Source organism: Tachysurus fulvidraco, chromosome 17, assembly GCF_022655615.1.
Source record: "Tachysurus fulvidraco isolate hzauxx_2018 chromosome 17, HZAU_PFXX_2.0, whole genome shotgun sequence".
Lineage (NCBI taxonomy): Eukaryota > Metazoa > Chordata > Actinopteri > Siluriformes > Bagridae > Tachysurus > Tachysurus fulvidraco.
This window is the reverse complement of record NC_062534.1, coordinates 20,890,128-20,905,127: the sequence shown is the minus strand read 5'-3', so window position 1 is coordinate 20,905,127 and position 15,000 is coordinate 20,890,128. Positions and strand designations below refer to the sequence as shown.

The 15,000-nt window shown below is 39.5% G+C and overlaps 1 protein-coding gene across 4 annotated transcripts in view; it reads right to left on the bottom strand.

Annotated features, from left to right (window-relative positions):
- The window catches only part of shank2b (SH3 and multiple ankyrin repeat domains 2b), a 170,223-nt gene that overhangs the window by 106,944 nt on the left and 48,279 nt on the right, over window positions 1-15,000 (bottom strand). For all 4 annotated transcript variants that reach the window (XM_027135613.2, XM_047802388.1, XM_047802389.1 and 1 more), the window contains exons 9-10: window positions 11,868-11,945; window positions 2,985-3,051 (exon numbers count right to left, since the gene is read on the bottom strand). In XM_027135613.2, coding sequence (XP_026991414.2) covers window positions 2,985-3,051; window positions 11,868-11,945 — 145 coding nt within the window. The remainder of the gene's footprint in view (window positions 1-2,984; window positions 3,052-11,867; window positions 11,946-15,000) is intronic.

The window sequence follows — 15,000 nt, the reverse complement described above, 5'->3', positions numbered from 1 at the left end:
GTACTCCGGTACAAAGACATGCATGGTAGGTTGATGGCATCTCTGGAAAATTGTCTGTAGTGTGTGAGTGAATGAGAGTGTGTGTGTGTGTGTGTGTGTGTGTGTGTGTGTGTGTGCGCCCTGTGATGGGTTGGCACCCCGTCCATGGTGTATCCTGCCTTGATGCCCGATGACGACTGAGATAGGCACAGGCTCCCCGTGACCCGAGTAGTTCGGATAAGTGGTAGAAAATAAATGAATGAATGATTTCCTATATCATGTATAGCAAGAAAAAAATGTTCTAAAGAGCAGAACAGGAGAGGAGCTCACGATAAGTACATCTACATCCAGCATGTGCACTCCGATAACGTCCTTTTAACTGCTGTTTATCTGGAGCGGTCTCATTTCTCCTATTCCAGACTGTCTAATGATCTCTAATGATTAATTCAATTTGTTCCACTTCCTCTAAATATAATGAGAGGACTTGATTGTGTTTTATTAACTGAAATGAACATGTTCGCTAGGGGAGAAATTCATCATCGTTTGTCTTCGGCAATGAAAGGAGAAAAAGACGAAGATGAATTTTGTTTGTTATAAAATTTTGATCGACGTCTGCTACATGTCGGATGGGTTAGGGGAATGTAGAGTGGCATCTGTGGGTCATTATTCATCATCTCATTAGAACATAAACATTGAGCTAATTACACATGACCACACATGTTCACTGAAGCACAGAGTGTGATAAACTCGATGGCTAAATCAGAGGGTTGTAGTCACCTTCGCAGAAATAACTTCACAAGCAAGTAACTGAGAGATAAATAGAGATGAAACAAATAACATGCCATCAAAAAGCTAAATATTACCATAATACAAGTCCCTGATGCTATACATATGCAGCAATACTAATAAATAATAACCATGTTATCCTGTTATACAATATTATTATTATTGATTCATTCATTTTCTACCGCTTATCCAAACTGCCTCGGGAGCCTGTGCCTATCTCAGGCGTCATCGGGCATCATGGCAGGATACACCCTGGACGGAGTGCCAATCCATCACAGGGCACACACACTCTCATTCACTCACACACACACACTACGGACAATTTTTCCAGAGATGCCATCAACCTACCATGCATGTCTTTGGACCAGGGGAGGAAACCGGAGTACCCAGAGGAAACCCCCGAGGCACGGGGAGAACATGCAAACTCCACACACACAAGGCGGAGGCGGGAATCGAACCCCCAACCCTGGAGGTGTGAGGCAAACGTGCTAACCACTAAGCCACCGTGCCTCCCTATTATTATTATTATTATTATTATTATTATTATTATTATTATTATTATTATTATTATACCTTATGTAAGTATTCACATGATGTCTTTATATAAAGTTAATGGATTTAAAAAAATGCTGAATTAATTCAACAAATAACACTGAAAAACAGTTTCTTTTTTTGTGTGTGTGTTTAAAGTGTTTAGGATTAAAGACCGCAGTTTAGATGCTATGAAGAAACTTGACTTGAAGAAAATCTGCTAACAAAGGCATCAAAGGCCTAAACTACAAGTCAAATCAATAAGAATTTATTGTCTTTTCGGCCATATCTAACTAACACAGTACAGAGTGAAATGAGTCAGCGTTTTTTCCAGAAACGTGGTGCTACATAATGGCATAGAGCTACATAAAACAGCACAAAGCTAAGGACTTAAATCACTCTTTTAGATCAGGAGTGGCTCTTTTTACCAGAAGCCAAAAAAATGGAATTTGTGCTTGTTTTGTTGTGTCTATGTTCACCATTGAATGTCTTTGCGACATTTCACTCCACGGTGGCGCTTAATATGAAGCTCATATGAAAGTAGACACTCAGAGCTTTAAGAATTTGTAGTGTTTCATTAGTAGCCATATTTTTTACTTTTCTGCCAGGAAACTTCCAAAGAAAAGTTTCTTTCTCTCTCTCTCTCTCTCTCTCTCTCTCTCTCTCTCTCTCTCTCTCTCTCTCTCTCTCTCTCTTTTTTACTACACGAATGCTTCTACCTTTAAAGTAAACAGTGGTATCAAACCCATTTCAGATGCCCCACGTTCTTGTTCATGATCATCTAAAATTTCAAGGTGTTCTAATAAATCATTAAAATTCTGTGTAAAGTTATTTGCTTCCAATTTTCTACCCATCTTGAAGCATCTAGAGATTGTACCAGCTCCAATTGTGTTCCACTTCATGAAGATTTTCAGATCTTCTAGAGATGAATCTAGAGATGTACCAGCTCAAGCTTTATGAAGATTAAGGCATTCAAAGCGAAGATGCAAAACTCCATGTGGTCTTTGAGGACAACAACCTCCTAAACAATGCAAGACTGTCTGACTGTATCTGATTGTAGAAAGGACATTTTTCATAATAACACTCTCTGGTGTTTATAACAGTTTATAATCACACCCTCCAGTGTCACCCAAATGAGGATGAGGTTCACATTTGTGTCTGTTTCCTCTCAAGGTTTCTTCCTCTTCCACCTAAGGGAGATTTTCCTCACCACAGTCCACAGTCGCCTCAGGCTTGGTCATTAGGTATAAATACAAATATTAAATATTAATATCAATCTTGAACTTTGGTTTAATATTAATTATATTACATTATATATATAATCAAAATTGTACATCTCATGTCTCATTTCAGATCAGAAAATCATTAATTTCTTTATACCGATATGTCGATCACCTGCATACTGGTAAAAAGGGTTAATGTAGTGCCGCTAAATTCTGTACAGTACCGGCCATGATAACCGACTGTAAATGTATTGCTCGAGACATCCTTTTACTTAAATTTCCTTCCAGCCGAAGTTCAATGTGTGCCAAGGGCTAGAAAAGGATTGGCGCCATTGCTCAAACAGGACGGAGCCTCATTTGAAATTTCATTTCGTCAGGTTAAGGCTCTTACGTGAAATGTCAGGCTGAGGTTATGAGCTGAGTGACAGTTTTCATTAAAGAAAGCAAGCTGCTCCTCTGACTTACCAGTGCTGTCGTCTTTGTGGTTCTTTATGAACTCTGCCAGCTCAAAGTTCCCTGCGATGATGGCCACCTTCAGAGAACAAACAAGGGAAAACAATCAGTTACATCATGGTCATTACCATGCATGATGTTTTTGATTAACGGAGCGAATCAGTGTAATAGTGTCTTGTGTGTACTGTATTTTCCATTTGAATCTTAATTAAATTTCTTTATTTTAGTTTATGGATATGAATGGTTGCTAGAGTTTCTATGCTGCCAGCATGTCACAATACTTAGTAAACCGACACTACCGAGCCTACATTATTTCTGCATTAAAATGCTACAACTGTCAGAGTTATTCTGAATCTGTGTTGAACTGTGTTACCCAACTACCCCTGAGTATCATGTGACCTAACACCCACATGTGATCTGTGGTTCATTATCATGCTTTTGTTCTGCTTTTGTGCAACCTTTCGTGAGCTGGTCTATATGTTCTGTTATTTTGTTTTGTATTTACTGTTTTTTTTTTTTTTTTTGCATCTTCTACAATAAAAGTCTTTTTGAATCGTGTGACAGTAACAGTAAAAATTCCAATAAAACATTTTGAGAGGCGGAAAATGCCCTAGAATTGGACTGGACACTGGAGAAGGTTTAGGCTCCGTGTGTAGGGAGGTTTTATTGACAGTAATAAACCTAAGCCCCAAAATCCAACACTGTAAAACAAGCTCCTCTGAAAACGTAACCCCTCAGTGACAGAAAAAGAAAACAAAGTAAACAGTGGTCAAATAAACAGCCAAAGGCTTTAGCCAGAGAGAAGGTAAACAGGTACGAACGAGGAATACAAAAAATCAAGACGTAAACAGCAGATTGGGGTCAAAGTTTAAGGTCACTAGAGCTCAGTAGCGAGCGGCCTCTGCTGGCAGGGAGGGGAAACTTATAAATAAATATAAATACCTATGAGAATAAAACACATGCTGCATGCCGATATAAAAAAAAAACGAGCTATTCTTACCATGTTAAAATTGATTACTTTCCTTTAACATTACTTGTATGTTTCAAAGAGTTTTATTCCATTTACACCAAAAGAAAATTTCCCAACACAAACAATGTTTTTTTTTAATATACTGTTTTGTTTTGTTTTTTTTAATTTTTTTTTATTTTAAATAAATGCATAATAACACTCTCTGGTGTCTTATAACAGTTTATATTCACACCTTCCTGTGTCATCCAAATGAGGATGAGGTTCCCTTTTGAGTCTGGTTCCTCTCAAGGTTTCTTCTTCTTCCATCTAAGGGAGTTTTTCTTCACCACAGTCTCAGTCCTGACTCATTTTATACCAGTTTATTTCAGATATAAAATCATTGATCTGTTTATACTGATTGTAAATGTCTGACAAGTCGATTTCCATTCCTCTAGTGGAAAGGAACACAAGTTTACCTGGTAAAAGTTACTGGAATGAGCACATAATATAAACCCTGCAGCCAGATATACTGTCCGAATGGATGTTATAAAAAATTTAACACTTTCGGACCAATTTAAATCGATAATTCTACAGTGCTGTGGTATAATATTTATATAAGTAATTCTTCTTCTTTATCTAACTATCTCAGTGTGGGTACTCGATTCTATTCAAGGTGCTACAGTAGTTAGCTAACAGATACATGAATAACTGTGTATCTGTGCTTAAAAGGTAACGTTAGACCACAAAGCTAGTTAAAAATAGCTGCTGCCAGTTTGTGATTTGTTCTTTCATAATCCAATAATATTACAGGGATAGATTGCAAGGAAACATATCACGAGTACAGGGCTCTCAAGTTTTGAAGACAGGCAAGCGTGACATTCCCCCCCCCCCCAGCAGCCCCCCGTGCAGCTCCCCCCCCCCCAAAAAAAAATTACAAATAAATGTATAAATAAATGTATAAATAAACAAACAAACAAACAAACAAACAAACAAACAAACAAATAAATAAAATAATCAGGGAGTTGTTGTGTTTTGTAAGGATCACTGACCACATTTTAACCAAATATAAAGTATTTGTTTATTTTCATTCTTTATTCATTTGTGTGTGTGTGTGTGTGTGTGTGTGTGTGTGTGTGTGTGTGTGTGTGTGTGTGTGTGTGTGTGTGTGTGTGAGAGAGAGAGAGAGAGAGAGATTATGACTGGTGTTGTTTATTGTAAGTGTTTGTTGCCTTTTTGGACTCCTTTATCATTTGTAATGTTGCTCCCATTTAAAACAGTTCGGCTCAAGCCCAGACATTTTTAGGGTCATGATTGAAGACAATGTCCCGTCCAGAGACAAGCTGTTTCGTGTTGAGGTTTTGTTCTAACCGACCATCGAAAATACCCTCTCTAATGATTATGTTTTTTTTTTTCATTGGTTGTTGCGTTAAATCATACCCAGATAGTGCTATTTTCTGATTGGCTACTGTCGCCTCTTTTTTTGACTGGCTGATAAGTGTCAGGCTCGACTAAGAACTCCAGGGGAGACACGCTTGATTCCTGCCTGGTTCCATAGAGAGCGGTGCGGACAGATACATTTTGGGTGTTGTGGCTTATTAAATATATGATGAATAGTAAGTTTTTCTGTGTGAGAAATACGATGTGTGGCAGGAGAGCGTGAGAAAATACCAAAATGCATGACTGTCACTCTCAATGCTTGACACTTGACAGCCCTACGAATAGCAGTACACTAAAAGTTATAGTATGAACATGCTGTGTTTTAGAAGGTTAAAGAGGGAATTATTCATCCATGTTGACATGATTTCCTGATTTGGATGAAGATATTGGGGTCACAGCATGCAGCTACTTCTGACTGCAGGAAGTCTTGTTTAACCAGACAAAATGCAAGTGTATCCGTTTGGAGGCCTGGCGCTTTGTCCTCAAATGAGCTGTAATCAAGCTGCAATTGAGGCGTGAAATATAATTTTAGCAGCGTGAGATGAATAATACAGGGCGTTAAAACTATACAGCGGCAGCAGAGCTGAGCAACGGAGAACAACTTGGCTTCGAGCGTGGAAGACAAAAAGGCTCAATAAATACTTGCAGGCATGATGATGTTCTATGAGACAGAAATGAATTGGGATAAATTAACGCATTATAAAAACTATGATCTGGAATGAATAATTATGTACATATTTATTCAAGTGCAAGGCTATAAAGTGCAATCACTCTCTCTCTCTCTCTCTCTCTCTCTCTCTCTCTCTCTCTCTCTCTCTCTCTCTCTCTCTCTCTCTCTCTCTCACTCTCTCACTCTCTGTCTCACCCAAACACACGAAAGCTCGGCTTCTGTTTATTACAATTTATTAACTAAAATCTTACTGAGTAAAAATGGTCAGAATTTCTGTCTCTCTCATGCTTCACGTTCCTCTGTATCTGCCAGTCACAGTCAAGGAAGTGTGGCCTCTGTGATTGTAAGACACAATGAAAGAAGGTGTGGTCTATGTGCCTGTCAATCACAGTGATGGAGGGGCGGGCTAAGTGCCCGTCAATCACAGTGATGGAGGTGTGGTCTATGATTCTGTCAGTCACAGTGAAGAAGGTGTGGTCTAAGTGCCTGTCAATCACAGTGATGGAGGTGTGGCCTAAGTGCCTGTCAATCACAGTGAAGAAGGTGTGGTCTAAGTACCTGTCAGTCACTGTGTTGTGGGTGTGGTCTGTGTGCCTGTCAGTCACAGTGATGGCAGTATGGTCTATGTTTCTCTCAGTCACAGTGATGGAGGTGCGGTCTAAGTGCCTGTCAATCACAGTAAAGAAGGTGTGGTCTAAGTGCTTGTGAGTCACAGTGATGGAGGTGTGGTCTATGTGCCTGTCAGCCAAAGTGTTGGAGGTTTGGACTAAGTTCCTGTAAGTTACAGTGATGGAGGTGTGGACTAAGTTCCTGTCATAAAAAAGTAATGGAGGTGTGGACTAAGTGCCTGTCAGTCATAGTGTTGGGGGTGTGGTCTGTGTGCCTGTCAAACACAGTGATGGAGCTGTGGTCTGTGTGCCTGTCAGTCACAGTAATGGAAATGTGGACCATGTTTCCGTCAGTCACAGTAATGGAGATGTGGACCATGTTTCCGTCAGTCACAGTAATGGAGGTGTGGTCTATGTTTCTGTCAGTCACAGTGATGGAGCTGTGGTCTGTGTGCCTGTCAGTCACAGTAATGGAGATGTGGACCATGTTTCCGTCAGTCACAGTGATGGAGGTGTGGTCTGTGTGCCTGTCAAACACAGTGATGGAGCTGTGGTCTGTGTGCTTGTCAGTCACAGTAATGGAAATGTGGACCATGTTTCCGTCAGTCACAGTGATGGAGGTGTGGTCTATGTTTCTGTCAGTCACAGTGATGGAGGTGTGGTCTATGTGCCTGTCAGTCACAGTGATGGAGGTGTGGTCTATGTGCCTGTCAGTCACAGTGATGGAGGTGTGGTCTATGTGCCTGTCAGTCACAGTGATGGAGGTGTGGTCTATGTGCCTGTCAGTCACAGTGATGGAGGTGTGGTCTATGTGCCTGTCAGTCACAGTAATGGAGGTGTGGTCTATGTGCCTGTCAGTCACAGTGATGGAGGTGTGGTCTATTTGCCTGTCAGTCACAGTGATGGAGGTGTGGTCTATGTTTCTGTCAGTCACAGTGATGGAGGTGTGGTCTATTTGCCTGTCAGTCACAGTGATGGAGGTGTGGTCTATGTGCCTGTCAGTCACAGTGATGGAGGTGTGGTCTATTTGCCTGTCAGTCACAGTGATGGAGGTGTGGTCTATGTGCCTGTCAGTCACAGTGATGGAGGTGTGGTCTATGTGCCTGTCAGTCACAGTGATGGAGGTGTGGTCTATTTGCCTGTCAGTCACAGTGATGGAGGTGTGGTCTATGTGCCTGTCAGTCACAGTGATGGAGGTGTGGTCTATGTGCCTGTCAGTCACAGTGATGGAGGTGTGGTCTATGTGCCTGTCAGTCACAGTGATGGAGGTGTGGTCTATTTGCCTGTCAGTCACAGTGATGGAGGTGTGGTCTATGTTTCTGTCAGTCACAGTGATGGAGGTGTGGTCTATGTGCCTGTCAGTCACAGTGATGGAGGTGTGGTCTATGTGCCTGTCAGTCACAGTGATGGAGGTGTGGTCTATTTGCCTGTCAGTCACAGTGATGGAGGTGTGGTCTATGTTTCTGTCAGTCACAGTGATGGAGGTGTGGTCTATGTGCCTGTCAGTCACAGTGATGGAGGTGTGGTCTATTTGCCTGTCAGTCACAGTGATGGAGGTGTGGTCTATGTGCCTGTCAGTCACAGTGATGGAGGTGTGGTCTATGTGCCTGTCAGTCACAGTGATGGAGGTGTGGTCTATGTGCCTGTCAGTCACAGTGATGGAGGTGTGGTCTATTTGCCTGTCAGTCACAGTGATGGAGGTGTGGTCTATGTGCCTGTCAGTCACAGTGATGGAGGTGTGGTCTATTTGCCTGTCAGTCACAGTGATGGAGGTGTGGTCTATGTTTCTGTCAGTCACAGTGATGGAGGTGTGGTCTATGTGCCTGTCAGTCACAGTGATGGAGGTGTGGTCTATGTGCCTGTCAGTCACAGTGATGGAGGTGTGGTCTATGTGCCTGTCAGTCACAGTGATGGAGGTGTGGTCTATGTGCCTGTCAGTCACAGTGATGGAGGTGTGGTCTATGTGCCTGTCAGTCACAGTGATGGAGGTGTGGTCTATTTGCCTGTCAGTCACAGTGATGGAGGTGTGGTCTATGCTTTTGTCAGTCATAGTGAAGGGGTGTGGTCTATGTTTCTGTCAGTCATAGTGAAGGAGGCGTGGTCTATTTGCCTGTCAGTCACAGTGATGGAGGTGTGGTCTATGTGCCTGTCAGTCACAGTGATGGAGGTGTGGTCTATGTGCCTGTCAGTCACAGTGATGGAGGTGTGGTCTATGTGCCTGTCAGTCACAGTGATGGAGGTGTGGTCTATGTGCCTGTCAGTCACAGTGATGGAGGTGTGGTCTATTTGCCTGTCAGTCACAGTGATGGAGGTGTGGTCTATGTGCCTGTCAGTCACAGTGATGGAGGTGTGGTCTATGTGCCTGTCAGTCACAGTGATGGAGGTGTGGTCTATGTGCCTGTCAGTCACAGTGATGGAGGTGTGGTCTATTTGCCTGTCAGTCACAGTGATGGAGGTGTGGTCTATGTGCCTGTCAGTCACAGTGATGGAGGTGTGGTGTAAGTGCCTGTCAATCAGAAAGAAATGGAAATATATTTAAAGATATAATTTAGGATTCAAGGTGCTTTTATTTACTGTGCATTCTAGGATTCTTAGTCAAAGATTTCTCTTTTCTTTTGAAAGAAAATCAAAGTTCTTTTGAATGAAAAGGAAAGTGTGTGATTTTACAGTTTGTTTACTAAATCATTAAGGTCAAATTACACTTATCATCAGGCTGTATGTGCGTGTACAGTATGCACCTGATAAATAGCTGTATTATTTCGAATGACTTGTTAAAGCAAAAAAAAAAAATTAAAACACCACAAAACTAATCACTACAGTCAGGCTGTGATGCGGCAAACTCTGTTTACAAGACGAACTAAAAACGAAGAACAACACAGGAAATTAGGAGTTGAATGTAATGAGCTGACTTGAATAATAATAATAATAATAATAATAATAATAATAATAATAATAATAATAATGTGCTAGATAGCAATCCAATTTCATTCAGGATAACTAGAGACTCATTTGGGTGCACGTGGTAATGTGTGTGATGATTTCTAACCAAAAACAGATTTTGTACAAACTTGTGGAGTCCGAGCCATCACGAGCGGTCACTGTCATTAAAGCACAACAGAGGACAAACCAAATACGAAGAAACTCTGAAATTACTGCAAATATTTTAAATGATCACTAAGGTTGTTCTCAAACATATCATTTATAATGAAAATAAATTATATTAATGTTATCATTTTCTACCGCTTTTATCCGAACTACCTCGGGTCACGGGGAGCCTGTGCCTATCTCAGGCGTCATCGGGCATCAAGGCAGGATACACCCTGGACGGAGTGCCAACCCATCGCAGGGCACACACACACTCTCATTCACTCACACACTCACAATCACACACTACGGACAATTTTCCAGAGATGCCAATCAACCTACCATGCATGTCTTTGGACCGGGGGAGGAAACCGGAGTACCCGGAGGAAACCCCCGAGGCACGGGGAGAACATGCAAACTCCACACACACAAGGTGAAGGCGGGAATCGAACCCCCAACCCTGGATGTGTGAGGCAAACGTGCTAACCACTAAGCCACCTTGCTTATGATTATGATGATGATAATAATAATAATAATAATAATAATAATAATAATAACAATAATAATAACAATAATAATAACAATAATCATAACAATTATTATGATTATTGTTATTATTATTGTTATTATTATTATTATTATTATATCCCACTTAAATACAGTGTCATCTACTTTCAAGCCTCATGTCCTTCTTTCTAAGAATTAAATTATTATTCATTTATTAAAGTAGGTACAAAGGAGAACTATTACTGAACACGCCTACACTTTCACATGAGTCATTACCATGTATACGGTGCTTATATAATTAATAAACTCAGCAGAGATGTGCAGTGAAGTTCAGCAGATCAACTCAAACTGACTAACGATATGTTTTATAATCAATCTGTACTGACTATTTTATCTACCCAAGCTTCACCGTGAAAAACTCAACCCCCATTGTAGATTCTACAAAAAAAATATGTCTGACTTGTATTCCTTCTGTTGAGGATTGAGCTGTAAGTCGTGTTCAATACAATATCCTGATCAGATAAGAAAGCATGAGATCAGATCTGGTTAATATTATGAAATGAGCACACGTCTGGTTCACAGAGCTCATGTGTTTGTCAGTGTTAATCGTGTTTCTCTGCTTGCTGAGTGAGGACGTTTACATCCAGAACCCAGTCGGTGGAGTCGCTCCAACATGCAGCGATGACACACCCATCAGAAAGCAAATACACCCTGCTTCCTGTAACCTAAAGCCTGACACTCATTCAGAAATTTCTACATGGTAATACATGGTATTATTTAATATTGTATAAGAGAATATTATCAGCTGCATGCTGATTTAACTTATTTCATAATTAACGTAATTTAATAAGAAATTTATTGACTTATTTTACTTAAATCTAAATATAATTATGTTATTATTATGTGTCTAACACCAACATTATTATTATTATTATTATTATTATTATTATTATTATTATTATTGTTGTTGTTGTTGTTGTTGTTAATTGTCTAGAAATTACCTTAAAACATGATTTATTTAACTACATAATAAAGCATTCATTCATTTACCCTTTACATTCCATTCTTAAGGATAAGTTTCATTAATTTAATTCCTTTTTTTTAAATATTAATTTAGTATTACACAAACAATTACAACATGGAGCTTAATAGTAAAAAAGTAACTTGTGAGCAAAATTTACACCATATTAGTGTCCTTAGTTTAAAGGTATAAATCATGTCAGAATTGAAAACAAATGAGGGTTACAATGCCCAAACTAATCAGGCTGAGATTATAACCTTCCATTTGTCTTGAAAGAGTATTTACTCTATATGGCACCATTGGCGTGAACCGTGAAAGATCAGACCTTTATCTGGTTTATTCTTCGTATTGCTTATGTAACAGCTGCCTTGCTGTACGCCTTCACTTCCACTCGGTATGAGAACAGAGAAAGGACCAAAACCAATGCAATGTCCATGCAAGTGTCAGTTAGAGGACATAAAAACACATGGACACATGCAATCTAAAGGTAATGCAGCAAACATACCGTACGTTCTTATGGAAATAAATCTATCCATATGTAAGGGATGGATAATGCAAGACATGTTGACATGGTGCAGTATAACGTGTGTGTGTGTGTGTGTGTGTGTATGTTATATACCTGGAAGGGAGTTTGCCCACGATAGTTCTTCACTTCCTTGCTGGCTCCGTGAAGCAGCAAAACTCTGCCGCAGTTCTCCTTCAAAAAAAAAAATTTATAAATAAATTAAAAATTAATAAACAAACAACAAAAAAAATAACATTAAAGAATATATACAATGATCCATCGTTGGCTGTGAACATCTCACATCTCACTCTGTGCTCTTCTCTTCTGTTATACAGAACACTGACATGCTGCTGGACACCTGTTAATACAAGCGCTTTCTAAGAAACCCTTAAAAATACGTCATCCGAGTAAAAGTGGAGAAATACGAGGAGATGAGACGTAAGTGAAGAAATGTCAGGATGTAAACGCTCACCTGTGCTGAAATAGCATGAGAGACTTCAGCTCTCTGCAAGTGTGAAGCTTTAACAAAGTCAACACCCAAACTCAGTAGCACACCACGGAGGAGAGGTTTGTGTTGGTGTGAGAGAGAGAGAGAGAGAGAGAGAGAGAGAGAGAGAGAGAGAGAGAGAGAGAGAGAGAGAGAGAGAGAGACATGGCTTTGTAGCACTCCAGCCCACTCCATCCAGCTGGATTCAGGAGTCCACCCACGGAATAGCTCACCACAAAAGACACACACACACACACACACACACACACACACACACACACACACACACACACACACACACACACACACACACACACACACACACACACACACCTACAGTGCACTTTCCTACCTTCCTTCTAATACGAGTCTCACTGAGCCAAATGCTCTTATAGGAACAATAATCATATGTGCAGATATTTTTTCTTTGCCAAAAAAAAAATCATCGCATCACATTTGGCACTTTCTTTCTTGTTGACATGGAGACAAAGCTGTGATTATTTTTAGGGTAAACAGAGCAGCGTTTGCTAATAAAGTCCACTAATAAAGTGAAACAGATAAACTGATAAAAGCACATATCAGATCTGGGGATCAACAGAACAGTCACTCAGGACACAGCATAAAAAAGGAAGCAGATTGATGGTGTAAATGATCAGAAATGATCCGTGACCTTAGAACCTCTATGGGAGTCGTAAATCATTCCAGAAAAGCTCTCAAAACAAACAGAAGCTGCTGTATCTATAATCCCACAACTAGAAAAGCACAGAGAATTCCTAATCAGAAACAAGTCAGAAAATTCGGCATGGCCTCCATTCAGGTCAAGAACGATGCTCTAGCCCTAATTCCCTGAGTGTACACTACACCAGAGATAAATTATACATAAATTAATTATATATATATATATGTTTATTTATTTATAAAAAAATATATATGTTTGTTTATTTATTTATTATTTTCCTTCTTAACATATTATATATATATATATATATATATATATATATATATATATATATATATATATATATATAATTTTAAGAAGGAAAATAAACAAACAAACAAACAAATAAATAAATAAAATTTTTTAATTAATTTGTTTTCTTCTTAACATTAAGAAAGGTGTTTTTTAATAAAAATTTAAAATTTGGCAATACCATGTTTGTTTATATTTATTTATTTATTTACTTATTTTTTTGGTTTTCACATTGAATATTATTTATTTAGATCTATTTCTATAGTTTTATGAAAATGTTTGTTATCCATCACCACCAGGCAACTCGAAGAGGTTTTACCACAAAAAATTGCAGACTGAAAGTGATGTGACATACAGCTAAGTACGGTGACCCATACTCAGAATTACTTCTCTGCATTTAAACCATCCATAGTGCACACACAGCAGTGAACACACACACACAGCAGTGAACACACACACACACAGCAGTGAACACACACACACAGCAGTGAACACACACACACAGCAGTGAACACACACACACAGCAGTGAACACACACACACAGCAGTGAACACACACACACACAGCAGTGAACACACACACACAGCAGTGAACACACACCCGGAGCAGTGGGCAGCCATCTATGCTGCGGCGCCCGGGGAGCAGTTGGGGGGTTCGGTTCCTTGCTCAAGGGCACCTCAGTCGAGGTATTGCCGGTCCGAGACTCGAACCCACAACCTTAGGTTTAGGAGACAAACTCTCTAACCATTAGGCCACAACTTCCCCTGCTGCTGACCTGTGAGTCTGACACTGACAGTCTGATTCAGACAGACATACTGAAAGTTAAGTGCAATCAAGGCCTTAAAAAAACAAACAAAAAAAAACAGAAGCATAGAAACAGTTAAAACTCACTCATAAAAATATTACCCATTTGATCGTTTTTCATGAATGGGGAAATATTTTTAAAGCAGAGTTCAAATAAAGACTAGTAGCAGTAGCTGAATCCTCTGTAGAGGAAGCAGAAGGAGTCTCTGTTCAGCTCCTTATAAAACTGTGAGTTTTAACGACCTACTGACAGTTACACCAACACTGCCAGCGCTAATGCTAGCGCTAATGCTAGTGCTGATGCTAATGAAACTCACAGAGCTGTTTTAGAAACAAAATAAAAAGAAAAAACAAAGTTTTTTTTAATTAAAAATTCATAAAGAAAATGCAACTCTCATTTTCAAATTTAGATACAAAATTTCCAAACTTCGTATAAACGATTCCAACTAATGAGCTATTACTTGAGATGCTAATGCTAGCACAATATATGAAGTGCACTAAGCTATAAAACTAATCACCAGTTTAGAAATGAGCTCAGCTGTAAAGTTGATTCAGGAGTCTCATCGGCTTCTAATTCATTTGCGAAATCTTTAATAACGTCGAGAATGATGCTAATGCTTCCGTTAATGTTTTAAGTATAGTATACAAGGCTAAAAATATTACAACCTTATTCCATTTTATAATCAAATGGCATTTTATACAGGTTAAACAACCATTTACAGGATCGGTAGTCTTAGCAGAGACGATTTATTTAATCAGTTAAGTGGCATAGCTTATGGAAAGCTTAGCGTGTCCATGTACATGCAACAGAAACTACAGAAATGCACAAGAAATTACATACGTCTACTTATCGACTGGAACCTAGCTAGCTTAGCTTCTCTGATGACATCACAAACTGACCTCGTGCTGCATTCATATCAGAAGAGAATAACTAAAAATTCTCACATGATGTGAATTACAATTCATTATTTTGGGAGCAGTCCTG